Source organism: Hemitrygon akajei, chromosome 8 (genome assembly GCF_048418815.1).
Source record: "Hemitrygon akajei chromosome 8, sHemAka1.3, whole genome shotgun sequence".
NCBI classification, from domain to species: Eukaryota; Metazoa; Chordata; class Chondrichthyes; order Myliobatiformes; family Dasyatidae; genus Hemitrygon; species Hemitrygon akajei.
The window spans coordinates 112,983,387-113,005,083 of NC_133131.1; the positions used below are offsets into that span (position 1 = coordinate 112,983,387).

General features: G+C 40.6%; 1 protein-coding gene across 2 annotated transcripts in view; it reads left to right on the forward strand.

The window, feature by feature from the left end:
• egfra (epidermal growth factor receptor a (erythroblastic leukemia viral (v-erb-b) oncogene homolog, avian)) overlaps positions 1-18,581 on the forward strand; it is a 283,288-nt gene extending 264,707 nt beyond the window's left edge. For both annotated transcript variants that reach the window (XM_073054391.1, XM_073054392.1), the window contains exons 23-28: positions 990-1,136; positions 2,634-2,731; positions 3,504-3,671; positions 12,469-12,513; positions 14,999-15,107; positions 15,631-18,581. In XM_073054391.1, coding sequence (XP_072910492.1) covers positions 990-1,136; positions 2,634-2,731; positions 3,504-3,671; positions 12,469-12,513; positions 14,999-15,107; positions 15,631-16,019 — 956 coding nt within the window. In that variant the 3' untranslated portion in view covers positions 16,020-18,581. The remainder of the gene's footprint in view (positions 1-989; positions 1,137-2,633; positions 2,732-3,503; positions 3,672-12,468; positions 12,514-14,998; positions 15,108-15,630) is intronic.
• Positions 18,582-21,697: the final 3,116 nt, after the last annotated feature.

The following is a 21,697-nucleotide window of genomic DNA, read 5'->3' on the forward strand; positions in this document are numbered from 1 at the left end:
TTGTTATCATAAAATAGAAAACACAAATAAACCACACAAAATACTACATAGTAAGTCACAAAGATTTCAGGGCTCACAATTCTTAGTCACCACTTGATTGTTCCTGTTGTTGGGGGATCTCTGAATTCTGACTCACTTGTGAAATCGGCCCTGTATCCTGGGCACCGATCACCAGGCAAAGTCTAACAAACCCAGGAAAAGCACCCCACTAATTGCGACTTTCACAACCATAGAGAGACTCAGAAACAGGCAAACTCTTTGATCTCTTGTTTTCACGCCACTAACTCAGCCTGGTTTCTTTGATTCAAACAACACATGGGCATCAACAGAACTCAGCATACCCTCAAATCAATTAGACACTTTAATGGTCACTTTTCATCTTCTATTCCATTCTTCACCATTGCGATTTAGACACAATATTCCTTGGACTTGTAAAAGAACATTAAGTGATAAACCTGAAAGCAGACAGACACTAAGAAAGAATCCATCAACCTAGCTGTCAGTGACCAACAGACACTCAGTCATTTACAGACCTTGTACAAACACTCTGCAAACATTGCTTACTGACAGACAGACTGACCCCACCCCGTGCTAATGGTTCAGAAAGAGTTAAATTGTCATTTTACCCTCCAGAAGTTTATCCAATATTTTACAAAATTTAATATGACATAGATAATTTGTTGAAGTTTGTAAGAACTGCATTCCAAAGAGTATATTTTAACCACTTTGTAGACTAATTCTGTCTTGAATCTTTTCAGTAGTAGCTTGACATTTCTAACTCCTGTGTTTATACAGTAAATGTCTTAGCACAGGTATAAAAGCAGGGTGATTGTTACTACCATTTAGAAGAGAGTTAGAACATAGTCATAATCTCCTATTTGCTTTCAGTATCTTGGGCCTGCAAGGTGAAAAACGACTAATAGAACTAGCTGTGCCCTCCTTAGAATTTCATAACATGTCTCTTTTTACCTCCCCCCCCCCATCTTTAGGTGTAACTATTTGGGAACTAATGACATTTGGCTCTAAGCCCTATGATGGTATTCCTGCTTGTGAAATCCCAAATATCTTGGAGAAAGGGGAAAGATTGCCACAGCCTCCAATCTGTACCATCGATGTGTACATGATCATGGTTAAATGTAAGTTTCTTCACATGGGGATCATTTAGTTTTATCTGGTCAGGCAGCATCTATGGAAGTGAATAAACAGTCAACTCCTGAGTTTCTCCAGCATTTTGTGAGTGTTGCTTTGGATTTCCAGCATCAGCAGATCTCATTGTGTTTATGATTTAGTCTTATCTGGCAGTTTGTTTTAAAAAGAGGGAGGGAGATGGTACAGTTTAAAAATGCTGGTTTCCCATTGGTGCAGTATGGAAATGCACTGCTTAATCTTTAAAAAAAAATACAAGCCACAAAGGTTCAAGGTTTATCTTTGCTATCTGACAAATTTTCTGATCACAAGGGTTTTGCGAATGATGCTATAACTGTACTGGGAATCACAAGACTCTTGTTCCTAATAGTTAACCGGTAAGTCTCCCAGAAAATGGGTTTTTATAGAGGTGGTATCGTCCACTGCCATTTGACAGACATTCCTTGTCCAGGCTCCCAAGTGAAAAATGGCTATCTAGGCATGGTGTTAAAAAGTGACAAGGTCGTCCTTACATGGACTAATGCTTTGAAACAAGACAGTAAACATTATTTGGTGTGCAAAGAAGAGCATTGCAGAATGTATTATAGTAATATAAAAGTCTTGCTGTTAGTCCTTGTGTATGTGCCATATCTCCAATGTGTTTTGAAAAGCTACCAAACTGTTCCAATAAGTAAGTTATATTATATTGACAGAATTACATTAGTATATTTTGTTGCATCATTTGTTTTAATAATGAAATCCCTAACTCAGCAGGATAATCATAATCCCTAGTATGTCAGTGCAGTATTAAATGCTGATAAATAAGTAATTGAAAGAATTGCTGAGCTCATGTTTGATGGTGCATTCACATATTGCCAGTTAAGTATCAGAGCAAAGTGGATTTGGCTTTTGTACCAATGCATAACTTGCGAAAAATAAATTGGGTGTGAAGGTGCAAATTGACTCCAGAACTAGGTAGTGTGAAACTAACTATGCAGAGAATTTAATTTCTCTGCACTCTTGCGTGAATAAGCAATAATCCTCAATGTATTATTGAGGATTAATTCCTTTGATCACTCATGTAATTTCTGAAACTAAACAAAAATCTAGAATTATACAAGTTTTTAGCCTTTTTTTTACATTGGTAGGCTTGTGCTGGAAAACTAAATCTATTGCACAGAATAGCAAGCAATAGTTATTAACATTAGAAAATCCTGGAAACAGCACAGGCATCACCAGTGGAAAGAGAATCAGAATTAACATTTTAGGTTGAAGATCCTTCATCTAACAACTAGAGAAGTGAAAAACCAGCATTAAGGTGCAGGGAGGGTGGGGAATGATTGAATAAGACAAAGAGAATATCTCTTTTCGGGTGCTAAACTACTAAAATTGTTCATTTGTGCATAGTCCAGAAGTCCTATTCAATAAAATTTGGTCATAAGATAAGAATATATACCTCAATCAGTAGTTTCAGAGTAAAATTTTCCCTAATTATTTTTGTGAATTAGGTTGGATGATTGATGCAGAAAGTCGACCTAGATTCCGAGAGCTGACGTCTGAATTCTCCCGGATGGCCCGAGATCCACAACGTTATCTTGTAATTCAGGTAATGCACTTTTAAACCAGAGAGGTCTGACTAGAACAAATGATCATAATCACATTGGTTTAAAAGAGTATAGTGAATTCCTATGTTTTAAACAGATTTCAAAGAGTGGGCTGCTTACACATGCTAACAAAGAGACAAGTAGGTTCTAGTCATCGCAACATTTTTAAACATTAAATGAGACCTTTGTGTAAGAATTTTTCTATGGACATTACAATTCATAAAGAGTGTGAATTGAATGGTGTTTCTGTCTTGATAATTTGTTGCTACATTAACATTGTTGGAATAAACATATAAAATAATGAATTACCCTTTAAACTCTCTAAAATGGTCCAAAGAAAACTGTGCAACACACACAAAGTGCTTTAGGAGGAACTCAGCAATTCCTCCAGCATTTTGTATGTGTTGCTTGGGTTTCCAGCATCTGCAGATTTTCTCGTTTGCCAAAGAAAACCAAGTTGTTCAGACTGTGTCTGCAAACTATGAATTATCCACTCATGCTAACAAAATAATATTAGATGTCATCTGCAATAATGTTATGGTGGTTTTCAGAGAAATATGCAAAATTAAGGTGTGGAGTAATATCTTTTATGGGAAATAGTGTCATAGAAAACATTCTCAAAAATGGATATTCAGATATATATAATAGAAGCTATGAATTTCTAACCTTTTTTGATCTTAGGTTATGGTTTATTATAGCTATTATTATCATGGTTCCTTGCACATTTTAACTTTGGTTAGGAAAATGTTTTTAATTACGTTATTGATCTATTAGGGTGATGATCGCATGCACCTGCCAAGTCCAAGTGACTCAAGGTTTTACCGCACCATAATCGAGGAAGAAGATATGGAAGATATTGTGGATGCCGATGAATATCTTGTTCCTCATGCAGGTTTCTTCAACAGTCCTTCCACATCAAGGACACCCTTATGTACATCAGTGGTGAGTTTTGCAATTCATGGATGAAGTTTCACAGATCCTCTTACACACATCACTTTGCCCATAATTTATTGCCAAAAGAAGTGGATCTTAAGGAAAACCTTAAAACCATTGCTTTGCTCAGTGAAAATACTTTATAGATAGATAGATAGATAGATAGATACTTTATTCATCCCCATGGGGAAATTCAACTTTTCTTTTTTCCAATGTCCCATACACTTGTTGTAGCAAAACTAATTACATACAATACTTAACTCAGTAAAAAATATGATATGCATCTAAATCACTATCTCAAAAAGCATTAATAATAGCTTTTAAAAAGTTCTTAAGTCCTGGCGGTTGAATTGTAAAGCCTAATGGCATTGGGGAGTATTGACCTCTTCATCCTGTTTGAGGAGCATTGCATCGATAGTAACCTGTCGCTGAAACTGCTTCTCTGTCTCTGGATGGTGCTATGTAGAGGATGTTCAGAGTTTTCCATAATTGACCGTAGCCTACTCAGCGCCCTTCGCTCAGCTACCGATGTTAAACTCTCCAGTACTTTGCCCACGACAGAGCCCGCCTTCCTTACCAGCTTATTAAGACGTGAGGCGTCCCTCTTCTTAATGCTTCCTCCCCAACACGCCACCACAAAGAAGAGGGCGCTCTCCACAACTGACCTATAGAACATCTTCAGCATCTCACTACAGACATTGAATGACGCCAACCTTCTAAGGAAGTACAGTCGACTCTGTGCCTTCCTGCACAAGGCATCTGTGTTGGCAGTCCAGTCTAGCTTCTCGTCTAACTGTACTCCCAGATACTTGTAGGTCTTAACCTGCTCCACACATTCTCCATTAATGATCACTGGCTCCATATGAGGCCTAGATCTCCTAAAGTCCACCACCATCTCCTTGGTCTTGGTGATATTGAGACGCAGGTAGTTTGAGTTGCACCATATCACAAAGTCCTGTATCAGTTTCCTATACTCCTCCTCCTGTCCATTCCTGACACACCCCACTATGGCCGTGTCATCAGCGAACTTCTGCACATGGCAGGACTCCGAGTTATATTGGAAGTCTGATGTGTACAGGGTGAACAGGACCGGAGAGAGTACGGTTCCCTGCGGCGCTCCTGTGCTGCTGACCACCGTGTGAGACCTACAGTCTCCCAACCGCACATACTGAGGTCTATCTGTCAAGTAGTCCACTATCCAATCCACCATGTGAGAGTCTACTCCCATCTCCGTTAGTTTGTGCCTTAAGATCTTGGGCTGGATGGTGTTAAAGGCACTAGAGAAGTCAAGGAATGTAATCCTCACAGCACAACTGACCCCATCTAGGTGAGAGAGTGATTTGTGCAGCAAATACGTGATAGCATCCTCCACTCCCACCTTCTCCTTATACGCAAACTGAAGAGGATCCTGGGCGTCCACCTGAATGTTGTTGTAAAATGTAATGACCCAAATTCGCTATGCAGACATCCAAAGAGTGGTAGCAGTTATCTAGTCCAGGTCTGCAGGTGTCAACTTGAACTTTGTGTATGGAAATGCTGTCACATGAGGGGGCATAATCAGCTGAGTAAAATATCTTTGATCAATGCCATGCATCTGAGCTTAGTTGGATGCCACAACTGTCAAATATTTGAACAACTGAGACTTGCAACTTCTAGGCTGAGCAAACTCTAGCTCCCGTTGGCATGTGCGATGATTGTTGACCAGAGTGCCTCAACTTTCTGCCCTGTGGGTATCTTTAATGTCAACTTGTCCGTCAAATATTGATAGAGCATAGAACAGTAAGCACGTGAACAGGCCCAGTCTGCACTGAACATGATGTCAAATTAAACTAAATTGCTTCTGCTGCACATGATCCATATACCTTCTATTCCCTGCATATCCTATCTAAAAGCATCATAAGTACCACTCCAGTAACTGCTTCCACCATCATCCCAGCAGCCCATTTCAGGAACCTACTGCTGTCTGTGTACATTTTTTAAAAATCTCCTTTAAACTCCCCCCCCCCCCCCCAACCCCCACCACCTCTCATTTCAAAAACATTTTTGTCTGTACACTAGGAAAAAGATTGTGGCGGTCTACCCAATCTGCACCTCTCATAATTTTATAAACAACTTCTGTCCCCTCAACCCCTGATGTAGCCGTCTCTTTGTAGCACATGCCTACCAATCCAGGCAACATCCTGGTAAAACTTTTCTGTACTCTAAAATCCTTCCTGTAATGGCACAGAAAGTTCAAAGTAAAATTTATTATCAAAGTGTGTATATGTTACGATATACTACTTCGAGATTCACTGCCCTGCAGGTATTTATAGGAAAACAGAAATACAATAAATATTACAAAAAACACATATTGGAAGAATGAAAAACAATGTGCAGAAGAAGTCAAACTGTGCAAATAAAAATAATACTGAGAACACAAGTTGTAGAGGGTTCTTGAAAGTGAGTCTGTAGGTCGTACCGTTCGCTCAGAGTAATGGTAAATGAAGTTATCCACACAAGTTCCAAAGCATGATAGCTGTAGGGTAATAACTGTTCCTAAATCTGATAGTGTGCGACACTAACCTGTGAAATGTGGGCATGGCCTGGATGGTGGGGGTCCTTGATAACGGATGCTGCTTTTTTGGAGCAGTGCTCCATGTAAATGAATTCAGTGGTGGTTTCAGTGGTTTTGCCTGTGAAGGACTGGACTTCCTATCACTTTTTCCATTCCTGTGCATTGATTTTTCCACATCCGACCGTGATACAACCAATTAGTTTACTCTTCCCTGTGCATCTATAAAGGTTTGTCACAATTTTGGTGACTTGCCTGATCTGTGCAAACTTCTAAGAAAGTCGATGTGCTGTTGTGCTTTCATTTGGTGACGCTTATGTGCTGGTCCCCCAGAACAGATCCTCTGACATGTTAATGCCAAGGATTTTAAAGTTACCGGCCCTCTCCACCACCATTTCCCCAATGAGGATCAGCTCGTGGACATCCAGATTCTTCCTCCTGTGGTCGATAATCAGCTGTTTGGTTTTGCAGATGTTAAATCTGAGGTTGTTGTTGTGCTAGTACTCAATGAGATTTTCAATCTCCCTCCTACATGCTGATTAACCTTTGATTCAGCCATCAAGAATGGAGTCATCAGCGAGCTGAAATATGGCATTGGAACTGTACTTAGGTGCACAGCCATAAGTATAAATGCAGTGCAGTGGAGTCCAGTTGGTTAATTGGGTCGATGGCTTATCTGAGGCAACTCTTAAAGAACAACAACTAATCAAGAGAATAACCAGATTTCCTTTGTTTATTAGACACTGTGCCACCTAACTGGGGCAGGAGATTGTTGCTTAACAGTTTGAAATGTTCAGGCTTGGAGATGCCTGAAAAGGCCAGGAGTGAAAATGAAATGATTTCACTGTTTCAAGTTAGGAACTATGAAGAATTTGAAGGTAACAGCAGTTTCCTTGAATGTTACAATGACAATGAAGATTTCGAGGACACAATCATCAAAAGAATTGTGCAAAGGAAGTCTGTAATCTGCACTAGCTACTTGCACTGATCTTGCTCATTTACAGTCAAGCAAATGCGATGTGGAATAATTCCTCCATCAATAAGTATTAGGAACTAATCCAGTTTTATAGTACTGCAGTAGTATTGGTATTGTTCTCATTTGTTCTGTATTTTATTTAAATACATAATTTGTTGCTCAGTTTGTCTTATACCTTTTTTAACTATTTTTATGAAACTTTGGCTAATTGGGGCAGCTGCTTTTTTGGACCAAAATGTCCTGATGTGTCCCAATTATCCAGAATCCACTGTACTCCAAGTGTGGCCTAATCAGAGTTTTACATAGGTGCAGCATGACTTCATTACACATTAACAGTGAAGACAAATATGCCTTATCCCTTCTCTACTCCCTGCTTCACCCCCATCCCAACTCACCATCCCAAACTTAGTTTTCCTTGGATTATTTTTAGTGCCCTACATCAGCAAGAACAACATCAGAAGGGTAAGGAGAATAAATGAGTGTTTTAAAACATGATGCTGGAGCATTTCAGATATTCACGGTACTGGTACTTTTCTGGTCCTGGGTACATTTCAACAGGACCAAAGTTCTTGAGATGCTAAAGAGGACAGAGGCAAAACATGCAAGAATATTAGCTAGGAGAGACAGGAAGGGCTTTGAGGACTACAAAAGAAGATTCAGTATGTAAGCACAAGTACATTGAGTAAAGCTGGTGTGCTATGTACACATTTTGTGTGGAAATATTCTGCATTGGCAATAACAGAAACATGGTGAGGTCTGCACACTATTCACCAATGTATGCAAAGTTTTTACAAAAGATAGAGAAACGAGAGAGTTCTGGCATTGAGTAGGGAAAGCACTGTAGTGTTGGGAAGAAATGATGCCAGTGGAAAGGCAAGGCCAGAGTCTGTCAGTTTAGAGTTGAGACCGGGGTTATAATCATAAACTCTAAGAGATTCTGCAGATGCTGAAAATTCAGAGCAACACACACAAAATGCTGGAGGAACTCAGACCATGCAGCATCTATGGAAATCAACGAACAGTTGTTGTTTTGGTCCGAGACCCTTCTTCTCATTTCCTTTCCGGTCCTGAGGAAGTCAGAGCAAGGTGGTGGGGGAGGGGAAGGAGGACAAGCTCAAAGGTAATAGGTAAAGCCAGGTGGGATGGGGAAGAGGGGGGATGAAGTAAGAAGCTGGGAGGTGATAGGTCAAAAAGGTTGTGATCATGCTACAAGTCTACTCTGTGGGCCTTTGAGTTGTGTGAGGGATGCAGCAAAATTACAAAGATGGCAAGAGCAACACAGTAGTGAAAACTAATGGATATAACTACACAACGATCAAATATGGTAGAAGAGGGGGAAACACTAAACTATGTTCAAGAGCACTTCCTCGACCTGTTCTCATTTTGGTCGGGAAGAAAGCACAGTTGGAGAATAAGGTGGTCTAAGTGGCCATGTGAGAGTGAAGTATGTTATTCAAGTGGTTTTGGTATTGGACTGCAGAGTAAATGTAAAAATGTTCCACTGTTACCAAGTTAATAATTTCAAGCCAGTTAAATGCAGTGTAACATAAAGTCATGTAGCAGATGGAATTTGATATGGTATTGCAATGTTATGCATTTTAGCAGAAAAGATTTAGTGACGCAATACAGACCTAATTGCAGATCCTAAGAATATGTCAGAACAGAGGTACAGTTCATATGGGTTCATAACCATGAATCTTAGAAGTTGGCAGGATATTGAGAGATTAGTTAGTGAAGGATATGAAAATTGGTGCTTCATAAATAGAGATCATGATTACAAAAGCTCTGGTTCAGCTACAATTTGAATATCATGTCATGTTCTGGTTACCGTGCTTGAGGAAGAATGTGAAACTCCTTGAAAGATTGCAAGGAACAATCTTGGGGATAATACAGTAACAGCTCAGTTAGGTTGCAGAAGCTGGAGCTATTTTTCTTGGAGCAAAGAAGGCTGAGGAGAAGTTTGATAGAGGTGCACAAGATTATAACATGTTTAAACCAGTAAACAAAAGCAAGCTGTAGTCATTAACTATCAGTACAAGGATAAAGGAAACAGAAGGTCTTGGGTTGGGGGTATGGGGAGAGATAGAAGGTAGCACACGTGTGCACAAGGAATTATCATGACTTCAAAATTGCTGTTTAGTGGATACAGCAATGATCAAAGATTTTTAAAGGAAATGAGAATGGTGCTTGAGAGAATTTCAGAGTTGTATACTTTGATAATAAATGAATCTTTGAAATAAACTTGCAGAGTTATAGCAATAGTGCACAGGAACGGTACTGACTAGGTTATTTCACACAGAACTGACCAATTTAATGAACTGAATGACCTCCTGTGTCAGTATGGTTCTCCAATGCTCAGGCTATTGTTTAGTTTTGTAATATTAACTCCATATTGACCTTTTATGCCTTCAAACTAAATAAATAACTTGTATCGTAAGACTTTTGAAACTGGGCCTTTTCTTAAATATTATAATTAATATTCTGGCAGTAAAGCCACAGCTAATTGCTACATCTGCCTTTCTTCTACTTAACGTAAGAAATTGGAGCAGAAGTAGGCCATCTGGCCCATCGACTCTTGCCCTCTATTCAATCAGACCTTGGCTAATCTGGCCATGGATTCAGCTCCACTTACCAGCCTTTTCCCCCTTTATCCTTAGTTTCTCTACTATGCAAAAATCTGACCGTGTCTTAAATATATTTAAAGAGGTGGCTTCAACTGCTTCCCTGGGGAAGAATTCCACAAAGTCTCTACTCTCTGGGAAAAGCAGTTTCACCTCATCTCCACTGAATCTGATGCGATGTCCCCTAGTTCTAGTCTCAACTATCAGTGGAAACAACTTTCCTGCCTCTAATCTTATCCATCCTTTTCATAATGTTATGTTTCTAACAGACACTTACTCATTCTTCTGCGGTCCAGCATGTGCTGTCCCAGGCGACTCAATCTCTCCATATAGGCTAACCCCCCAATCTTCCAGTGCCTCACGATTCTTAGTACCTTTGTATTATTGAACTTTTAGTTTCAGCTCTTCCTTTGTGTACTTAGTTATCCAAGCTGTCTCTCTCCACCCTTGCTGTCCTTGCTTTTAAATGGGAACATACTTTAGTTGAGCACAATGAAAAATCTCTTTATAAGGCTTCCGTTCTTCCTCAACTGCAGCATGATACAGCCTGTGCTGTCAGTTTACACTCGCCAGCTCCTCCTCCATCCTGTTGTAGCCTCCCTCCTGTAGGCATAATACCCTGGCTTTAAGCTATTGCACTCTCCATTTGTACGAAAAGTTCAATTATACTGTGATCGCTCTTTCCAAGAGGATCCCTAACTACAAGATTCTACCTGTCTTGTAGCACAGGACCAAATCTAAGATAACATTTTCTGATGAATGTTCAGCAGCACACTGTTCAAGAAAGCTATCACAGATGAATTCTATGAACTCCTCAAAATTGCCTTGATCAACTTGATTCGCCCATTCTATGTGCAAGATGACAACTCCCACTCCATTCTTACATAAGCAATTCCTTTAGTTTATTTCCTGTGCTACTGTAATATTATTTATTGGCCGCTCCCACCGGTCTTTCACTCCTTCCCACCTTTTTACTAATCTTTACTGATGGCTTCAACTTTCTGCTCTTTAAATCTTCGATCATCTCTCACTGTTGCCCTGATCTCGTCCTTTGTTTCGAGTGCTACCCCACCTCTCTTGCCTTCCTGCCTATTCTTCTGCATTGCCTGTTACCTTTTGGGTATTCCATTCCCAGTCAGATCCACCCTGCAACCATATTTCAGTAACGGCCACTAAATGGTCCTCTGTGTTCACTGACCTTGTTTTGATTACTACAGGCATTCAGATGAAGGGTCCTCACAGTAATGGTAATCCTTATAGAATCTAATAGTTTGTGTGTCTTTTGCATTTGACTTTTCTGTACTGCACTATGACTTTTGCTTCGGTCTCTGCATTGCTTCCCTCTGTTTTGTTCTGCATGGATTCACATTCCCCGCCATATTAGTTTAAGCCCTTCCCAATGGAGTAACAAGCAGTCCTCCAAAGACGTTGATCCCAGTCCTGCGCCGGTGTAGACTGTCTGGTTTGCACTGAGCCCACATCCCTAGAACTTGCCTGAGTGCCCCAGGAATATGAGACCCTTCCTCCTGCTTAAGCAATATATTCATCCGAACTGTGCAATCCTGAATTATTAACTTTGAGGTGCTACTTGTTCATTTATCTCCTAGCTCCCTGAATTTAGTCTGCAGGATCCCATCCCACCTTGTTCCTATATCATTTTACCGACGTGCCCCACAGCAGCTGGCTGTTCATCCTCCCATTTCAAAATGCCCAGCAGCCACTCCGAGACATCCCAGACCATTACATGCAGGAGTCATCACAGCAATGAAGAGACCCATCTGCAGCCACACAAGCTCCTGTCTGTTCCCCTTACCGTGGAATCTCCTGCCACGATAGCTCGGTCGTGTGGCCCTCCTGTGCAGCACTCACTCACGGTGATCTTGGTTACTGCTGCCCCTCTGTTTTGGAGGGAGACATAGTCAGGGGTTTCCTTCACTGCTCTGCCTATTAGTGACCCCTTCCCCATCTCTCCTTAGGCCCTTAGACTGCAATTTGACCAACTCGTTAAACCTATTATCCATACGTTTACAGCATCATGGATGCTTCAAATTGAATTCATTCACAGCTTCACTGCTGTCATGTGATCTATCAGGAACTGCAACTGGGCACACAGGAAACCAGTTCAGAGGGTAAACGGCCTGTTTACCCTCTGAACAAATTGTTCAAAGACATTGTGAATATCTCCACTAATCATTACCTGTTCAATCTGTGGTATCCCATAATTCTTAGAATTAATGCGGAAAAGAGCTTGATGGTTTTGCAATAGCATTTATTATTTATGCTTTGTAACACATTGTATATTAAATATTAAAAATGAAACCATCAAATATCAGAATATGATAAGCCTGGCTTAGATTGATGAAGATCATGAGTGTCTCGAACATAATAGTTAAATATAGATTGTAGTGCCATGAATTCGGGTTTCATCTGGTGGTCACTATTGTAAATTCAGGCATTTATAATCCTGGACATCATGACGTGCTATTAATGCTGTTTTGATTGATCATGTTATTTCAGTCAACAAAAACAGACTGAATCCCATTTTAGCAAACACCAGTAATCAAAATCTTGCATCATGAGTTTTAAACGGATTGCTTTTCAGTTGAATATTTTGTCAAAGTTTCTTCCAGTCATTTCCATCTGTTTTTTTTCCACTAGAGTATGACAAGCAACAATTCATCAACTTTGATTAATAGAAATGGAGTAAGTAGAAAAGTCAAATTATGCTTTTAATTTCCTGTATTCTGTGGCAATTACTGCCACTGATTAGAAATAAACTAATTAAGCAGTAGTTGCAATTTGTTAAGTCAATAGAAATGTTCATGATCTTGTTAGACTGGCAACATTCAGTATTTAACCAAGCTTTGTCAATGACCCAACTAATCAGTTTAGGCAGATTTAGAATGAAAGGCAAGGACATATTTTTGTTCTCGATGGGCAAGCAGTTTAGCACTTGTTTCTTACAATATTGACAAGTTATTTATTTTGAATGTTTTTTGCAAGATAATTTGTTAAGAGATGTGTTATATAATTATTTAAAATCAGGAGGGGATTAAAGTAAAAGTATAATCATTTTATTTATAACATTTAATTGTTGGGTGGTGGCTGTTGGTGGTGTGGTTGGATTAGATAATTGAATTGAATGACTTTATTACTTACATCCTTCATATACATGAGGAGCAAAAATCTTTCCATTACATCTCCGTCTAAATGTGCGATTTATAGTAATTTATAATAAATAGTATGTACAACAGGATAGTCAGTATAACAGGAATACAGTTGTGTCAGCATGAATTAATCAGTCTGATGGCCTGTTGGAAGAAGCTGTCCCGGAGCCTGTTGGTCCTGGATTTTATGCTGTGGTACCATTTCCTGGATGGTAGCAGCTGGAACAGTTTGTGGTTGGGGTGACTCGCGTCCCCAAAGATCCTTTGGGTCCTTTTTACACTCCTCTCTTTGCAAATGTCCTGAATAGTGGGAAGTTCACATCTACAGATGTGCTGGGCTGTCTGCACCACTCTCTGCAGAGTCCTACAATTGAGGGAAGTACAGTTCCCATACCAGGCAGTGATGCAGCCAGTCAGGTTGCTCTAAATTGTGCCCCTATAGAAAGTTCTTAGGATTTGGGGACCCATTCCAAACTACTTCAACCACCTGTGGTAAAAGAGTTGCTGTTGTGCTTTTTTCACTACACAGCTGGTATGTTCAGACCACATGAGGTCCTTGGTGATGTTTATGCTGAGGAATTTAAAGCTGTTCACCCTCTCAACCCCAGATCCATTGATGTCAATAGTGGTTAGCCTGACTCCATTCCTCCTGTAATCCACAACCAGCTCCTTTGTTTTTGTGACATTGAGGGAGGGGTTGTTTTCTTGACACCACTGTGTCAGGGTGGTGTAGGCTGCCTCGTTATTATTTCAAATTAATGTAGGGTCATCTGCAGATTTAATTAGCAGATTGAAGCTGTGGGTGGCAACACAGTCATGTGTATACAGGGAGTAAAGGAGGGGTTTAGTAAAGGATGGTCTTATAACCATAAGATATAGAAGCAGATTTGGGCCATTTAACCCATTGAGTCTGCTCCACCATTTCATCATAGCTAATTTGTTTTATCTCTCAACCCCAATCTCCTGCCTTCTCCCCATATCCCTTCATGACCTGACTAATGAAGAATCTGTCAACCTCTGCCTTAAATATACCCAATGTCTTGGCCTCCACAGCTGCCTGTGGCAATGAATTCCACAGATTCATCACTCTCTGACTAAAGAAATTCCTCCTTATCTCCATCTAAAAGGACACCCCTGTATTCTGAGGCTGTATCCTCTGGTCTTAGACTTTCCCACCACAGGAAACCTCCCCTTTATATCCACTCCATCGAGACTTTTCAACATTCAATAGGTTTCAATGAAGTTACCTCTCATTCTTCTGAGTTCCAGTGAGTAGAGGTCCAGAGCCATCAAACACTGCTTATATGACAAACCTTTCAACCCTTGAATCATTTTCGTGAACATCCTTTGAACCATCTGCAGATTCAGCACATCCTTTCTAAGATAAGGGGTCCAAACCTGCTCACGATACTCCAAGTGAGGACTCACCAGTGCTTTATAAAGTCTCAACATTACATCCTTGCTTTTATATTCTAGTCGTCTCAAAATGAATGCTAACATCACATTTGCCTTCTTCACCACTGACTCTACCTGCAAATTAACCTTTAGGAAATCCTGCATGAGGACTCCCAAGTCCCTTTGCACCTCAAATTTTTGAATTTTCTCTCCATTTAGAAAATGGTCTGCCCCTTTATTTCTTCTTCTGAAGCAGCAAAGCCAATAATATCGAAGAGGATAATATTAATGAAGATGCCATGGATGCTTGTAAGCAATGGTTTAGAAGTATCCATAGTGTGACATTGGGCTCAGCGATGCTGGATTCTTTTTGACACATAGTCTTCATTGTTGGCTTTTGAGGGGGGAAAAAATTGGAAGTTGCATTACAATTTTCTTTAAACTTTATTTTTATGATTTTGCCAATAACAGAACAACAGGATAAAAACAGACAGGGTCATCATAGGTGAAGTAAATTCAAAAAAGAAGCTGAAAATCATAGTGTTGCTTCCTATCTACAATACATCTGAAGTACTGAATTATAAATCAACTACTCTTTCAAATGTTAATTATTTTTAATTGTACAGCATCAAGGAATTCCTATGAAAGAAGACAGTTCAACATTACGCTATAGTTCCGATCCAACAGTTCTTCTTGATGACGATGACATAAATGGATGTTTCCAACCAGCCCCAGGTACCTGTGCCTAGTTCAATAACTTTGTTACCTTAACAGCTTGCGCTGTTAGGTAAAAAGTGTTCTTTTTCCCCTCTTAATTAGGAGATGAAAGGTGATAATGTGAGAAATTATAAAGTTCTTGGGAAGTTTAGTTAAACCCTTTTGCTTTGCCAGAGCCACGGGCCAGAGACATAAGCATTAGTGTTAGGACAGAGATGAATTTAGTATTCTTTACTCTAGAATACTGTGAATGTTCAAACAGTAATCAAGATTAAGATTCAAATTCTTTTGTCACTGAATGAATCAAGGCACTCTGACTTTGTGTATTTTTGTAATTAATGAGTCGATCACTTGAGTAGAGAATACCTCAGTTAAGTAAATCATCAGGGTGTGATTTAATTTTTCTTCATTTATATCCTCTTTGTAAATGTGAGTTTTTAACCTAATATTTCTCATTTCCAGAATGTAAAAATTTATCTGTGAATTTTCTCCCTCATCCTCTTGTGCATAAGTTTAACATTATTTTGTTTCCTTTTTACAGAATATATCAACCAAATTCAAAATAAGCCACTTCCAAATCACTTGATAAGCCCGCTCTCTGATATGGAAAACCCAGGTTACCAGGAACTTTTTGTCCCTCTCATCAAGAATGGCAGAAGTGACTCTCAGTACTTAAATTCTTTCACTAATGCCGTGGAGAATCCAGAGTATGTGAGTGCTCCCAAACCCATCAACAAAGCAGGTCTGGACCATCCCAATCACTGGGATCAGACAGTGCTCCCCAATATGAACTTGGACAATCCTGAATACCAGGAGGATCTCATTTCTAAACACACGAAAGTGAACGGTCATGTTGAAGCGACGGCTGAGAATCCAGAGTACCTTGGTGTTGTAGTGCCACCCAGAGGTCAAAAAAGCACTACAGTATGATACCGGCAAGCAGACCTTTATACACAATCTGGTGTCCAAACCCTGCTGGTGAATTTTAAGTGCAGCTATGCTGTGGTACTGATAATGGACATTTCCATAGGGCAATGGAAAAGCAATGAATGTGAATACTTTCTCCTAAAATAAGCATTAGGATAGTACTGGTGATGGAGCTTTACCCTGACACTTTAAATTAGGTTTATTAAACCTCGAAAGGAAATAGATGTAGTTTTTTTTCCCAGTAGCATTCCATATTTCTTTTAAACATTAAATTGCATACCTGTTATGTGTAGATAATGGCTAAAGTTTGTGTCATAGCCAATTTTTCAGACACTGTCGTTCGGTCTTATTTCAATACCACCCTCCATATAGCTAAAAACATTCTTCCCTCCACAGGGTTTGCGTATTCAAAAATAAAAATAAATATGCAAGTAGTTTTACTTTTTAAATGTTTGCTACTACTTCAAAGAATATATTAAGTGCAGTATCCAAGTAATATGAACAACTCTGTGGAATGAGTACTAACACCCAGGTAGAGTGGACTATGAAATCTCAACTATTCTTGTGTGAGCTGGGAATGATTAAAATATGGAGTAAGATTAGCACAAGTTTTGTATTTCTCAAGAGTATCTCATGAACGCATGGAAAAAACTTGCCTTCTGATGATTTGAACACTGCATCTTCAATCTGGTTAGTTATTTACTCTCAAGTAATCCATCAGGAAGTAAATGAGCAATTCACTTGTACAGAATACTGGAGCAACTTGGCAGGTCAGGCAGATTCTACAGTATGGAGAGGAATTGTTTCAGGTTGAAACCCTTCACTTAACTCTATTTAGTTCAAATTTTCCTGTGGTTGTAACTGTCCAGTATTAATTTAGATCTCTTATTTTAACTCTCCATTCTCTTATGCCCACATCCTTTGTCTTGCTCTGCTGTAAAACAAATAACATAACTGTCCTTGTACCCTGTTGTTTGGCTTTCTTGTTCCTCTCCATGCCTTGTGGCGCATTGGGCGGGAACCTTGCCATTTCTTTAGTGTTTATCTGGAGTTTTTTTTATACGAGAACGAGTTGCTCAGTCAGCGCTCAACCCATCGTGGATGGAACGCATGCAAGGAGCCCGCCGGATTCGAACCCAGGACCACTCGCCTCAAAGTCCGGTGCTGATGCCACTACACCTGTATTTGTTATTCTTCAGTGATCAAAATAGGAGCTGAAATTCATGAAATCAAATGATTCTTTTAAAAACTGAAACTAAATAAAAACACTAATGCTGAAACACTCAGCTGTTCAGGCAGCATCTTTAGAAAGGGATTTAGAGTATATGATTAATATTTCACTTCTCTCACTTTGGCTGCTGTATTTTCAGGTCTCGTTAACTCAGTTTAAATTCCACAGATGCTGCTTTGGGATTTAGGTCCTTGGTCCACTATAAGGTTGTCCTACTCCTAGCATTGACGTTGCTCCTTGCAAAGGGGTTCTAGGAGGTGATCCACACTTCTTAGTCACAGCTGCGAGATCTCATAAAATCTTTAAAGTATGACTGAAATTGAACTAATTGGAACTGCTTTATGTTCCATCTCTGTGTTTTACTGGGACTCATCACTTAACAGTAGCAATGCACTACTCAAAGCTGAATTTTCCTCTGCACTTGCTCTACCTTCTGACATCATTCTCAATGAATTCCTAATGACGGTCATTATGCAATACTTGTTTGCGTTGATCAACTTGATAGTGGTGCGGTAATATTTATGAAATATGGAAGATGGCTGAGTTATCTGGATGAAGGATTATGGAAATTAAGGAATGTGTGTTCTAACAATGTGGATTGTATCCCTTTTTTTAAATTGTGTAGATTTTGCAGACAAATGTTGCTGAGATTTAATAATTTTAGAAAACAAATGAATTGTTGAAGCACTATTTGTATAGAAGTGAAATCCAGTCTTTTATATGGTGTATTGTTAAAAATAAATCATTATATGCTTATATGTATATAGAGTCCAGAAACATAACAATGGAATGTATGCTATATAATGGACATTTTTAATTAATTGTTAAATATTTTGATTGTTTCTTCAAGATGAGATGAGCATTTTAAGATTTTACGCACATTAACTTCTTGGAGATTTATGAATGTTTCATTTGTTTTAACTAAAGTCTTTTGACTTCTCACTTAAAGCGATAGGTTGCCCTCGTCTCTCTGTGGTCAAACATCATGAATCACTGCCAATCCATCCCTTAACATCAGTCTGCTCATTCTCACAGCTGTTTATGGTTGCTGTACACAAATGGATGCAGCAATCCTTACTACAGTAAATATTCCCTATGGAATTTTGAAGTGACTCTGTCATTGTTAAAGGCATTACACAGATATGTCTTTCTTTTCCTACTTTTCCAAAAAATTTTGCAAGCTTTTGGCATAACGAAACACACTACATTCTGTACTTAAGTGTCAGTTACAATTTTGTATTTGAATATTTTACAAATTCTAGTTTCTTTTCCATGAAAATATAAAACCACTGATGCATGATACTTTACTGAAATAAAATATTTGTGAAACATTGTGGGTTTGTCTTGGTTTGGTATTATAGGATGTTAGTGTTGAACTTTGTAAGGATTTTCCTGACTAAAGGACCACTTAGTTTTTAATTATAAAATGTTTTGCACGGACAGATAACGAAGAAAGCTAATGATATGTTAAATCATGACTGATTTTATATTTTCTTAGTGTAGAATTGGAATGGTTTATTATGTCACATGTACAGAGATGCAGTAAAAAAATTGCCTTTGGTTTTCAAGGCATAGATGGCACAAGGGAAAAGCAATAACAAAATGAAGAATAGAATGCTACAGCTACAGAGAAAGGGCGGTTCAGACAAGATAGTTACGTTCAAGGGCAATGATGACGTAGATTGAGATCAAGAGTTCATCATTAATGAAGAAGAGGTCTGTTCAAGAGTTGGAGGGATGGAAGCTTTCCCTGAACCTGGGAATGAGTTTTCAGCTGTTGTATATTCTGCCCAATGGAAAGGGGAGCATAGAGGATGTCTGAAGTGGGAGGAGTCTTTTCTGAGGCATTGAGAAGTGTTGATGAAGTCCATGGACTGGAGGCTGGTTTTCATGATGGACTGATAGAAAGAGGATGTTCAGCCGATCGAGAGGTTTTCATGAGAACTTATTCCCCTGGCCCCTGTTTTCATGTACCTTACAATCCTTGTATCTACACCACACTTGGGGTGATTTAGAGTAGCTCGTTAACCTGCCAGACTGCACATCTTTGTGTTGCAGTAAGTGTTCATCAAAAGCCACTCCCCCGTGGGAGTCTGGGATTGACCCGTGTAAGGAACATTACACTAGCTGCTGTTTAGTTGATGACGTCATGCTACTGGTAGAGTATAAATCTAATGCACAGAAACCATGCTCGCTTTTCACTCTCCGGGGTCACCGCGGGTTGGGCGTTGGCTGATGCCGTGGAAGCAGTAACCACTGGAGATGTTCTGCAGTAAAATGGGCCCGAGTGCACACTTTAGATAAATATTTGCCATTGTGTGTTTGTTCAGTGTCTGTCTTGTTCTGGCACTTCGAGCTCTCAACTTGGGTAAGTGTTTGTAACTGAGAAACACACAAAATGCTGGAGGAACTCAGCAGGCCAGGCAGTAGCTATGGAAAAAAGTAGAGTCAACATTTTGGTTCCCGAGGTGGAAGGGGGGCTGAAGGCAGCCATAGTAATGCAGCAGTACAAGACAGTCTCACTGAAGGAGGAAGAGATGGCTTAGCTTGAGAACGAAGTTGAAGCGATGTTACCATGGGAGAGGCTGTCCAGTCTGCGCAGACTCATGCTGAAGAGTTAGAGGGTAAGAGTACAGAGATGGTCTGTCAGCTGATAAAGGTAACCAAACCCCATGAAGATCGGAGCCCTGATATTGCAGGGAGGTGACACCAACATGTGGATGGGGGATGGGGGCATTTGTTAGGTTGTGAGGATGGGGAAGAGAGCCTCAAGGTTTCCTCTCTGTGAGCATCCTTCCCCATGCAGCCGCATCAGTACAGGCCAGATAAGAACACGATATAGGAGCAGAATTAGGTCATTTGGCCCATTGAGTCTGGTCCGCCGTTTCATCATGGCTGATCCAATTTTCCTCTCAGCCCCAATCTCCTGCATTTCCCCTATATCCCTTCATACCTTGACCAATCAAGAATGTATCACCCTCTGACTGAAATAAACATTAAAATGGACTCCACAGCTGCCTGTGGCAAAGAATTCCACAGATCCACCACTTTCTGGCAAAAGAAATTCCTCCTCGTATCCATTCTAAAAGGATGCCACTCTATCCTGAGGCTGTGTCCTCTGGCCTTAGACTCTCCCACCACAGGAAACATCCTGTCCACATCCACTCTATCAAGGCCTTTCACCATTCTTCTGAATTCTAATGTATACAGGCCCAGAGCCATCAAAAGCTCTTCATATGACAAGCCATTCAGTCCTGGAATAATTTCTGTAAACCTCCGGTTTCAGCACATTAGTGGTTAGGTGGTCACGGGGTTCCAGACCTGGCAAGGGGCTGCCAGCCCATAGCACCTCCAGCTTCCTTGGAACAGGGTGGGACAAGGAGCAGTGTGAGGGGGAGGATAACACTAAGGGTCTCCACCATCAGAGTGTCCTCCAGTCAGGAGCTGACGGAGTTGGGAGATAGGTATAAGCAGAAGCCAGGGGCCATCTGCCCACGTGGGGTGCAGGTTTCAGCTACACCCAGGGTGGCTGAATGGAGCCTGCGGCGTCACGTCCCCGTGGAGTTTTGGAAAAAAGTACACCCTGAGGTGGCAGCCTAATACACCCACTTCGCAAGGCAACTATTGGCTTGCTACTGGGCTCTCTTGGCCACAGAATATCAGACCGCTTTTGGGTCAGCCATGCTACAGCCACACTATCCTACCATGCAGTGGGTAAAATCTGACAGCGTAACCCGCAGAGCGGGAATTGCCCAGTGGTCCTCCATTGACAAGTGGAAGTGGTATATCGTGGACAGAGCAAAGAGGGTCCTAGTGGGGTGGGCCACCTTCATGAGTAGGTCATGGGGCTCCCTGATAATGAGCACTACACCCCCGGCAAGGGTCCCACAATCAGCCCCTGGGACAAACCCTATGACAACCTGACCACTGAGTTTGGTTTACCAATGGCTCGAGCTGTTGGGGGAGCAGTAAACAGTAAAGCTGCTGCTTCCTGCCCTGCGTCAGAGAGGGCCCTTACCCAGGAGGGTGAGCTGGGATCTAGCCAATTGGCTGACCTAATGACCACAACCCTGCCCTTCCAGGAGACAACAGGGCTTGTGATCTACATCGACTCCTGGGCAGAGGTTAACAGCATGGCGGTGTGAATTCTTGGGCAGAGCTGAGACCTGCATGGGTTCCTGTTGGGGGCACTTCTGCAGGAAAACACTTCAACATCCAATCACAGACTACCATGTAGACGCCCACACCTCTCAGGGCAATAATTTGGAGTGAAAATTGAGATGGCCGCAGTGTTTTCCAAAGAGGAAGGGGACCACAGGCGCTGGCATTATAGGCACATCAGAAGAGTGGGCATCTAGGTCGGGAAAGACTAAGAAAAGGGACAGAAGCTCGAAAGGTGATGTTAAGATGCTCGGATGCAATGGCCATTCTGGGTCCATTCTGGGTTTGT